The following is a 12,096-nucleotide window of genomic DNA, read 5'->3' as shown; positions in this document are numbered from 1 at the left end:
AGCTTAATATTTTACTCTGTCTCGCATCAGTAGCCTATTACATTTAGCAAAGTAACATGACTGTTTGTGAATAGATTAGAAGTAGCCTAAGATAATACAGACAGTCAATTACAATAGGCCTGCTACATCGTCTAGGCTACATACTAGGCTATATTCAATATCATGATTTAAGCTGTTATGAATCGCATATCAATATATATCACAATTGAATAGGTCTATATTAATTTAGTATGTTTCAGCTTTTGCAAAACTATTCTCCATTTCTCATTAAAGTTCACGCAACTGATCAATCATGTCGAATTGCAACCTCATTTATCAGGAAGACTGAATAACCTCATTTATCAGGAAGACTGAATAACCTCATTCATCAGGAAGACTGAATAACCTAATTTATCAGGAAGACTGAATAACCTCATTTATCAGGAAGACTGAATAACCTCATTTATCAGGAAGACTGAATAACCTCATTTATCAGGAAGACTGAATAACCTAATTTATCAGGAAGACTGAATAACCTAATTTATCAGGAAGACTGAATAACCTAATTTATCAGGAAGACTGAATAACCTCATTTATCAGGAAGACTGAATAACCTCATTTATCAGGAAGACTGAATAACCTCATTTATCAGGAAGACTGAATTACCTCATTTATCAGGAAGACTGAATTACCTCATTTATCAGGAAGACTGAATAACCTCATTTATCAGGAAGACTGAATAACCTCATTTATCAGGAAGACTGAATAACCTCATTTATCAGGAAGACTGAATAATCTCATTTATCAGGAAGACTAAATAACCTCATTTATCAGGAAATGGAGTAACTTCATTTATCAGGAACATGGAATAGCCTCACTTATCAGGAACACAGAATAATCTAATTTATCAGGAACATGGAATAATCTCATTAACAGGAACGTGGAATAACCAAATTTATCAGGAACATGGTATAACCTAATTTAACAGGAAAACAGAATAACCGCATAGGAAAACAGAATATTGTCCTTTATCAGGAACATAGAATAACCTCATTTATCAGGAACACTGAATAACCTCATTTATCAGGAACGTGGAATAACCTCCTTTATCAGGAACGTAGAATAACCTAATTTATCAGGAACATGGAATAACCTCATTCATCAAGAACATGGAATAACCTCATTTATCAGGAACATGGAATAACCTCATTTATCAGGAACATGGAATAACCTCATTTATCAGGAACATGGAAAAACCTCATTTATCAGGAACATGGAATAACCTCATTTATCAGGAACATGGAATAACCTCCTTCATCAGGAACATGGAATAACCTCCTTCATCAGGAACATGGAATAACCTCATTCATCAGGCACATGTAATATTAGCAAATGTCAACACTATAGGCTTTAGTGATGCACAAAGTGTTGCCACACAATTATAAACGGCAAAGTTTGCCTACTACTATACAATAATAATTAAAGTAGTAGTCTGGTTTATTTTACAAATAGGATAATAATAATATTGTTCATAATAATAATAACAATATGAATAATACATCATTCCAACAATGTCCGTTCATTACTACAAAACAAACATAATAAATATTATGATTATTTAGTCTTTCATAACCCTCAGTCCCATTGGGTCGAGAGAAATACGATATTCGGAGGCATTTCAGGAGTATGTTGGTTTAAGATGAAGCGTGATTATGTTGATTATAAGACCACGCCAAAAACAACCGTGAAACGTTTCCCAGGTGGACAGTTTTAACACATTTCATACACCCCTCTTACTGAATGATCTCTGCGAAAGTTGTTGTCGTAAATGTGAATGTTAAGCATGGCCCACTTGTGGATTGGAGCAGGACACATTATAAACATTCCCTTCAATGTGAAGACTTACTGACAATTTATTAACTCTTTGTGTCAGAATAAAAGTCGAAGTAGCCTAACTGGTAGCCCATCAGATAACTCTGCTGCATAACATTGCATGTTTGCATCAAAAGAGGGACTTACTAAAGTATTTGACAGTTGTTCGATCCTACGACATTTTGATTTGTATACTCATACCATATTTGTTTGGTTAAAACTTAATTAATGAAGTAACCAAAACTTAATTAATGAAGTAAAAAGGGCAATCATTTTGTTTTATCATTTACTTTATTGCGGAAAATATACAATTATTTACACAACAATAATAAAAATAGGAATGCATTTCAGACATAAGATCTATTCCTCATGTAACATGTGTCATCAATAAATAAATAAATGTATTCTAAAAAGAATAAGCTCAATTCTTTTTGCACAGGTTGGCGACACATTATTTCAACCCATTAGCCTATAATACCGCAGTCAGTCCTCATCGAAAGTCTCACACGGAAACTGAGACAAATGCGTCGATGCTGCCCTTTAACCTCCACAGAATACGGTCCACAGAGTCAAAGACATGCATAAAAACATACATTTCCAAGTAACATTCGTCGTCAACAATAAAAAAAGAACGTATATCAGAATGTAGTAGTGTAGTAGCCTAGCACTTGAATGCAGATCCAGGTCGTCCAAAAGCGGGCCTTTCCCAGGCAAAGTGCTCTCCCCACGTCCTGTCCTCTGGTTTTAAATAGTTGTCAAAGTTTGCTCCCATAACCCGCAGCTCTGTGTGTTTCCAGCATTATTCTCCAGAATTGCCCCGTTGTCATATTGATAAGCAGAATCAGCTGTCACCTGCAGATCAGAACATTTATAAAAAGACGATTAATTATTAACGCCAGACTACGAAAAAGTTCAACAAAACACAGCAACCTAGACTTGTTTGTGTCTGCAGTATGACTCACAGATCCAGGAAAGTACAATAGTCTATTAAAGTAGAACACTATTTAAGCTGATACTGTTAAAAAAAAACAATAGCCCAAATAGGCTATAGTCAAATGTAGTAGGCCCATAGGCCTAAAGTGATTGTTTTTGTATTTAGCCATTTTTGTACAACGAACATCAACTGAAATGGTTGCTATGTAGTACGGTCTTAAAAAGTAAGACAATGAGTTGGAAAACAGAGCATACCATTTTGGACTACAGCTCTTCGGCCGTGAGCTAGTGAGATGCTGACATGGACCAAGCGCCCTCCATCCTCCATACAGAAAACGCATAGCTTAATCTCTCATGAGCCACATAACTACAACTTGCCATTTTGGAGTCCAATTCATCGCTCTGCAGAACTTGGTACAGGAAATCGATGTACCTGGCAGCAAGTTTTAAGGTTTGTATTTTGCTCAGTTTGTCTGAGGGCAAAGTGGGGATAATTTTCCGCAAAGACGAGAAAGCTTCGTTGAGTGACTGCGTCCTCTGCCGCTCGCGCACGTTCGCCATGACTCGTTGCGTCTGTAGGTCTTCGAAAGAATGTGGACTGCTGCTGCTTGACTTTTTCCCTCTTTTCCCAGGGGTAGGGCTATCTGAATCCTCCCCGTTTTTCCTGCTTGATGTCCTTTTCCTCCCACATCTCTTCGGTTGCCTATCCAGTTCCCCCTCACTGTTGCTGAGACTGTCTAGTGGAGAGCCTGGGGAGCTCGACTCTTCCCCGGTCATTTCCTCAGACATCACCGCTCAGTTAGAAGACAGACAAGCGACAGTCAGTCCGAATGATCCTCGCATCAAGTTAACGGTTAATTCCAGTTGCGCCTTCGATTCACCGCCTTTGAAGACACCAATAATAAAGTATCCATACATGGGATCCCGAGACAAGAAATGTTTTCTGATACTTGAGAAAGTTACGGAGTTCTTATAGCCTGTATGGCGTAAAGATTTGGAGAGAGAGAGGATTGGCCAATAAAGTATATTACGTGTAAAGAGGGGTGGGCGCGAGCGAGGAACTATGAGGAACTCCTCTCGCTGCATGGTCTGCTGAAAACAAAGTCGCAGACCGCTGAAAGCGTACTTCATCAATGGCGGGATTGGTATTGTATAGCCTAGAATATAAATTGGACAGGTTTATCAAAGCTACACATTTTGTTTGATTTGAATCTCGTTTAATAGGCTTATGTGTAATGACACTATTAGGTAAAACATAAATAAGGTTAAGCGTTGAATGCAATATTTGTTTTTATGCACAACAAACAATCTAGCTTTTAACTCAACGTATGCCATGCACCATGTTGTAATTCAAGATGAAATTAAACACTAAAGTACAACAGTAACACGATATGGAGCCAAACGATGAATATCTAAACGTTATTCTTATATTCCTCTAGTTTGGATAAACATCATCATTATACGCTGGCTCATTCATGCGCACAAGTGGCGCGTATCCAATTGACCACACACACACCACCTGTAAACATACAACTGGAAACCCTCTGCTGACCCAACCTTTCATTTGCCTAAACAGTTTTCGAGGTAATTATCCTGGATGAGAATTATCCTGGATGAGAGTATACAGATATATTTTTTCTTTAAAGGGCATTGAAATGTGTCCTTATCTGGAATCCATGTATGTATGTATTAATATGAGACTTAGCCCATACTTTCTGTTGACTAGGCTACTGCAGTACTACGTTTAGCCCCTTATTCTGGAAACTAGAGATGCGTTTGAGTCCAACAATATCATAGTCCTCTATAGCCACAATTCTTCAGTGTTGTTGAAGCTCTCTTGAGAAGACTGTAACTACATTGTCCACAAGAGGGCATATTCCTCTATCGTTATCTTTATCTCTAGACTCTAGAGCAGAGCTCTCCAACCCTGTTCCTGGAGAGTTACCCTCCTGTAGGTTTTAACTCCAACCCTGTTCCTGGAGAGTTACCCTCCTGTAGGTTTTAACTCCAACCCTGTTTCTGGAAAGTTACCCTCCTGTAGGTTTTAACTCCAACCCTGTTCCTGGAGAGTCACCCTCCTGTAGGTTTTAACTCCAACCCTGTTCCTGGAAAGTTACCCTCCTGTAGGTTTTAACTCCAACCCTGTTCCTGGAAAGTTACCCTCCTGTAGGTTTTAACTCCAACCCTGTTCCTGGAAAGTTACCCTCCTGTAGGTTTTAACTCCAACTCTGTTCCTGGAGAGTCACCCTCCTGTAGTTTTAACTCCAACTCTGTTCCTGGAGAGCTGCCCTCCTGTAGGTTTTAACTCCAACCCTGTTCCTGGAGAGTTACCCTCCTGTAGTTTTAACTCCAACCCTGTTCCTGGAGAGCTGCCCTCCTGTAGGTTTTAACTCCAACCCTGTTCCTGGAGAAACCCTCCTGTAGGTTTTAACTACAACCCTGTTCCTGGAGAGCTACCCTCCTGTAGGTTTTAACTCCAACCCTGTTCCTGGAGAGCTACCCTCCTGTAGGTTTTAACTCCAACTCTGTTCCTGGAGAGTACCCTCCTGTAGGTTTTAACTCCAACCCTGTTCCTGGAGAGCTGCCCTCCTGTAGGTTTTAACTCCAACCCTGTTCCTGGAGAGCTACCCTCCTGTAGTCTATAGTCTCTAGACCAGGGTTCCCCAACTGGCACGTTTTAAAAAATTATTTATTCATATTTGTATTTATTTATTATTGTTGGACATAAAATACTGTTCCCAAGTATTTCCTCGCATACGATCAATACAAATGTAAGCAAGGTTTGAAATGATTACATTTTAGTGAAATATTATATCTGTTTGGGCTTCTTGGGGTCAATTTGCAGTCTACTTATGATTAGTAATTATGTTCCGGCCCCCCGACCAAAAATCGTCCCTTGGCTGAATCTAGTTTGATGATCCCTGCTCTACAGCGTTTCTAATTGGAAGATATTCCCCCATGCTATAAAAGTGATGTCTCATTTACAGTAATTTAGCATAATACAGAAATCTAAACAAAAAACAGCTATCTCATAAATACTGCAATCAAATATGAATGAAGTCAATCACATTTATTCCATTTTGTAACATACAGTATGAATACTTAGTCGTGGTTAAAGTTGTAGCCTAGGCTAAATGTGGGCTCCCATAGAAAAGGTTAACACTGCTGCTACCTCGCCCTCTAACCAAGGTGAATTGAGGAGCAAACTGAAGTGCAGAGGAAATTCTGCAACTCTTGGAGGACAGTTCCCCTATATAAAAGGCCTCTCTGTCTGTAAGTAATATTTACCAGGATGTGGGGGTGGTAAACAATAAACAATATCCATCTTGTGTCATAGAAAGAGGATTACCTTCTCTGGGTTCTAGAATCCCCAGGAGCACCAATAGGGGAGCAGGAAGCAGGAGGGCAGGCAGGGTTAGAGGTCACAACACCAGTGACCATTCATTGAAAACAGCGTCCAGCCAGGGCCCAGGGCTCAGAGTGAATCATTGTTCTGACTGGGGGACAGACAGGGAGACACCTTAGGGCATACCTTACTTACACAGAGGTTGGTTAACTGTGACCTGTCCTGACCAATCATTTCATTTCATCTGTTTGACATGTTAGGGGCCAAACTGAAGTACCAGTATCCAGGAACATCCATACATTTGGACTTTAAATCTTATTGCGATTTGCCAACAATTTAAGGGCTCATTTGAAAAAGAGGCCTGGGTCCCAATGGGACTCTCTGTCAAAATAAAGGTTCACTAAAATATTGTAGCGACCCGCACAGACAGCTGTGTGTTATGTGTTAGGCTATTAGTTGGTTGTGTTGTACTTACCAGTACCCAGTGTTCGCGGCGTCCGCCATGCCAATCAACCAGCTATCTGCCAATCCTGGGAATGCCTGGAATGTTCTGATGCCGGGCATCCTGGTGGTTGGCAGAGTGGCTTGGAGGGGGGTTGGGCAGGGGGATGGAGCATTGGAAGTTAAGACCAGGTTTAGCCATTGTTCTCTCTCTTACATCTGGCCTTCACAAGAGAAGGTCACTGTTGTTTTATAGAGTATCCTTCATTTATTTGGCGTGAGCTACAGCCAAATAGTAGCCTGTGTGAAGTTGGGTTAATAAACCATAAATTCGTAAACTCAAACCTCTATCTGGACAATTGTTCCTTTGTGATCTAGTCAGGTCATTACAATAAATATTTTTTTCTCCAGAATCATAAAGTTTTCATAATGATTTAGCACTGAGACTAAAGATTCAACCCGTGATATTTCAGTAGATTTGAAGAGTTTAGGAGCACCAGGTCCCCTCACCAGGTGACTTCACCTGCCTGTGTAGCCCTGTCCATGGTGCTGATCCTAACAGAATTACTTAGCCTGATGTAGTAGTCAGTGTACAGTAAATTATGTCGCGCTATTACCTTGATTATGGAAAACCTCACATTCTGCAGTGAGGAGGCAGACAATAATATTACGCAGTTTTGCTTAAGGTGAGGGCTTTTCTTTGATGTTGATATAAATAGGTGCCAACACCTACAATGTTAACAAAGCAGTAAACTGGACAAAAATAAGAGCAACATAAACTGGTTTGAAGTCAGCAGTAGTTTAACCCAGCATTTTTTAAAGTATGGGTCGCGACCCAAAGTGCGTCGCGGACCTGGTAATAGTGTGTATCGACGTGTCAGAGTAAATGTATAAATATTTAACTAATTACTGGAATTGATTTGGCCAAGTGCAACTGCGCTCACTGTTTAGCAGCGGTGTCTCAGCTGTTTGGCAGCTGCTCGAATGGGAGGAAGATGTGTGCTTCGTCGTTTTCGTGAAGATCACTCAGCGACCCACACGCTGCAGCTCTGTTGTTCAGCAGCAGATGATGTGCTGTCAGCCACTGACTTGTCATTCCCACTCGCCATCACTTACCATTGTCATCAAATGGACTCAAACTAGCCACAAGTTCTGACTGAGCTCAATCGTCATGAAACGCATATACAGCGATGAGTTTCTCTCTCTTGGTTTTGTACAAACTTTGAGAAATAACGAGGATCGCCCGCAATGTGTTTTGTGCAGGGAAGTGCTTAGTAATGATTCTCTCAAAACGAACAAATGAAAACAACACGTCCTGACCAAACATCCACAGCATGACGGTAAACCCAGGGAGATCTTTCAGAACAGGGCAGAATGCTTCAGGAAACAGTGCCTCTACAGCGGAATAGTAAGTCAGCTAGCAAGGCATTGTTGTCATTCTCTAACAGGTGATGATAAGCAGAAATAAAGGAGCACGATTTCTCATAGAAGTAGATGCGAGTTTCTCTTTCCAACAATCCCCTCGTACTCAGCTAATAGCTAACGTTACCCAAAGCAAGCTAGCTATATACTGATAGTGCAGCCCTAAGTAACAGTACAGATGAAGATGACAAATTCAGTCCTATTGTACATCTTACTGTAGAAATGATTGTTGAAAACAAGTCTAGGTTGAAACTGTTGCTGTTAAAATACAAGTATTTTTTAAAATTCTAAATAAAATGATTTAACACATCATAGTCTAACACTCCATAATGGCTCCATAATGCTGATTGATAGTCAGATCAGTAGTCTAACCCAGGACTCCATAATGCCTGATTGATAGTCAGATCAGTAGTCTAACCCAGGACTCCATAATGCCTGATTGATAGTCAGATCAGTAGTCTAACCCAGGACTCCATAATGCCTGATTGATAGTCAGATCAGTAGTCTAACCCAGGACTCCATAATGCCTGATTGATAGTCAGATCAGTAGTCTAACCCAGGACTCCATAATGTCTGATTGATAGTCAGATCAGTAGTCTAACCCAGGACTCCATAATGCCTGATTGATAGTCAGATCAGTAGTCTAACCCAGGACTCCATAATGCCTGATTGATAGTCAGATCAGTAGTCTAACCCAGGACTCCATAATGCCTGATTGATAGTCAGATCAGTAGTCTAACCCAGGACTCCATAATGCCTGATTGATAGTCAGATCAGTAGTCTAACCCAGGACTCCATAATGCCTGATTGATAGTCAGATCAGTAGTCTAACCCAGGACTCCATTATGCCTGATTGATAGTCAGATCAGTAGTCTAACCCAGGACTCCATAATGCCTGATTGATAGTCAGATCAGTAGTCTAACCCAGGACTCCATAATGCCTGATTGATAGTCAGATCAGTAGTCTAACCCAGGACTCCATAATGCCTGATTGATAGTCAGATCAGTAGTCTAACCCAGGACTCCATAATGCCTGATTGATAGTCAGATCAGTAATCTAACCCAGGACTCCATAATGCCTGATTGATAGTCAGATCAGTAGTCTAACCCAGGACTCCATAATGCCTGATTGATAGTCAGATCAGTAGTCTAACCCAGGACTCCATAATGCCTGATTGATAGTCAGATCAGTAGTCTAACCCAGGACTCCATAATGCCTGATTGATAGTCAGATCAGTAGTCTAACCCAGGACTCCATAATGCCTGATTGATAGTCAGATCAGTAGTCTAACCCAGGACTCCATAATGCCTGATGATTGTCAGATCAGTAGTCTAACCCAGGACTCCATAATGCCTGATTGATAGTCAGATCAGTAGTCTAACCCAGGACTCCATAATGCCTGATTGATAGTCAGATCAGTAGTCTAACCCAGGACTCCATAATGCCTGATTGATAGTCAGATCAGTAGTCTAACCCAGGACTCCATAATGCCTGATTGATAGTCAGATCAGTAGTCTAACCCAGGACTCCATTATGCCTGATTGATAGTCAGATCAGTAGTCTAACCCAGGACTCCATAATGCCTGATTGATAGTCAGATCAGTAGTCTAACCCAGGACTCCATAATGCCTGATTGATAGTCAGATCAGTAGTCTAACCCAGGACTCCATAATGCCTGATTGATAGTCAGATCAGTAGTCTAACCCAGGACTCCATAATGCCTGATTGATAGTCAGATCAGTAATCTAACCCAGGACTCCATAATGCCTGATTGATAGTCAGATCAGTAGTCTAACCCAGGACTCCATAATGCCTGATTGATAGTCAGATCAGTAGTCTAACCCACGACTCCATAATGCCTGATTGATAGTCAGATCAGTAGTCTAACCCAGGACTCCATAATGCCTGATTGATAGTCAGATCAGTAGTCTAACCCAGGACTCCATAATGCCTGATTGATAGTCAGATCAGTAGTCTAACCCAGGACTCCATAATTCCTGATTGATAGTCAGATCAGTAGTCTAACCCAGGACTCCATAATGCCTGATTGATAGTCAGATCAGTAGTCTAACCCAGGACTCCATAATGCCTGATTGATAGTCAGATCAGTAGTCTAACCCAGGACTCTATAATGCCTGATTGATAGTCAGATCAGTAGTCTAACCCAGGACTCCATAATGCCTGATTGTGACAGAACCGTTGTTTAAAGGTCCCTGACAGTTCCTGGTACAGCTACAACAATCCCCAGTTTACCAGAAACATATTATATAACTCCCATAGTTACACAACAATGTAATGAAATGTTGAACCACTGCATGGAAATCATAGAATGTGTCCCAAATGTCACCCTGTTCCTTACATGTAGTGTACCATGGGCCCTGGTCAAAAGTAGTGCACAATATAGGGAATAGGGTGCCATTCGGGACAAAACCATAGGACTAGTATAAAGGGTCATATCTATTTGAGTCTTTTTGGCAGATCTCCCCCTCAGTGTTCCCCTCACCGTGGCAGAAGAAGTGACTCTGAGAAAACACAGCTGTTTCATGAGAATATGATGTCATCAGAGGACACACAGACAGTCTGGTGTTGATGTTTAATAAAGACAGGCCTTTAGGAGCCATAATAACCTTTAAAATGAGATAGCATCTGTCAGTGGTGGATATTACGAGAGGTAGTAGGTTAGTCATGTCATTAGGACACTGAATAGGGACCAAGATAAGTCCTGTCCTGTCATGCTTATTTTGCTAACAGCTACACAGAATGAGGCTCCATAAACTCAAGCTGCTCCCTTCAGGGTTAAAGTATGCTCATAGTATTTTCTTTCTGAATATTACTGCTGACTTTGTGGTGATTCTTTGCAAGTGGATATGAGCTCCGACCCAATATGTCTGTCCAGCCAACTCTTTAAGTTCGACAGGGGCATTCTGGGTTTTGATAAGATAAGAGGTTTGCACATCTAACAGTTCTATATTCATTTTTCTTAATTGTTTTCCTTCTAAATGTTTGATTGTGTGGTAAAAATGGTTTCAGGATGTAACTGTCTCCTTCACTACAGGTTCCATAAAGGACTAACACAAACTGAGTGTCCCATCCCTCACCACCATGATACAAACCCACTCTTTGTCTTTATGAGTGGTGAGTAGGAGGGGTGATTGTCTGAATGTATAATGGTGATTCATGCAACTTGACAGTCCTGAGTGACCCAGCCCAGAGGATTACTAACAGCCCCCCCCCACCAGGTCACTCAGGTCCATCCAGCCTGCAGTCAGAACCGGGTCCAAGCTCCACTGCCAGAGTCAGATCCACAAGGACTGGTGACCTCCAGCCTGCAGTCAGAACCGGGTCCAGCCTCCACCACCACAGCCAGCCCACAGGGACTAGTGTCCTTTCCTCTGTAATTAATCTATCTGCTGAGCCTCATCTCTCTCTCTCTCTCTCTCTCTCTCTCTCTCTCTCTCTCTCTCTCTCTCAACCTACTCACATATCTGTAGAAATAACAAACCCTGCACGGTCTCTCCATAACAAACATCTCCCCATAATTGCCAGTGATATTTGTGTTCACTCCATTAAGTTGACCACACCGAGTGGGACGCCAGAGAGGGAAGATGGATCAGCTGCTAGCGTTGAGAAAAGACAGGGTCCTTGTCTTCAAAGAGGCAGGCAGAGCTTGGAGGATAAAGTCCCCTCGGGCCTCGCCGACTAACAAGGTCAGGCTCTTGTGTTGGATGACAGCAGTTTTCCACCTCAAATTCATTCAACCAAATGACCTCAATAGTCTCAAAACGTGGCGTTCCGAGGAGAAACTCAGACATCATATCTGGGTGTTTGATAGCGGCCAGTCTGGCAGTCGGTCGGGGGAGAGAGGAGAGGATGTGGGGTTTAGATTGGAGCGAGGCGAAGATGAAGACAGGCTTTTATAACCAGTCTGGATGTGAGCCGGGGCCAGAGCTCCTGAAGTAAGCTGTTAAAGAAGCCTTTTAAAAACACAGGGCTTTGATGCTGGGAGAGGCTAATCATTTTGGTTGGCTATGTATCGCTTTAGCAGAACTCTAAAGAAGTCCCAGACAGACTGCCCAAGAAAAAGACCCTCAGATCTGGCATG

At 41.5% G+C, this 12,096-nt stretch overlaps 1 protein-coding gene across 1 annotated transcript; it reads right to left on the bottom strand.

The window, feature by feature from the left end:
- Positions 1 to 2,123: 2,123 nt before the first annotated feature.
- LOC115186317 (twist-related protein 2) lies at positions 2,124 to 3,768 on the bottom strand. The gene is made up of 2 exons (XM_029745994.1): positions 3,040 to 3,768; positions 2,124 to 2,703 (listed from the first exon to the last, which is right to left on the bottom strand). The coding sequence occupies exon 1, from the start codon at positions 3,571 to 3,573 to the stop codon at positions 3,070 to 3,072; it is 504 nt and encodes a 167-aa protein (XP_029601854.1). The 5' UTR covers positions 3,574 to 3,768; the 3' UTR covers positions 2,124 to 2,703; positions 3,040 to 3,069.
- Between the last annotated feature and the right edge of the window lie 8,328 nt (positions 3,769 to 12,096).

The sequence above is a fragment of the Salmo trutta genome, chromosome 3 (genome assembly GCF_901001165.1).
Source record: "Salmo trutta chromosome 3, fSalTru1.1, whole genome shotgun sequence".
Classification (NCBI taxonomy): domain Eukaryota; kingdom Metazoa; phylum Chordata; class Actinopteri; order Salmoniformes; family Salmonidae; genus Salmo; species Salmo trutta.
Note: the sequence above shows the minus strand (reverse complement) of the source record. Positions and strands in the feature narration are given on the sequence as shown.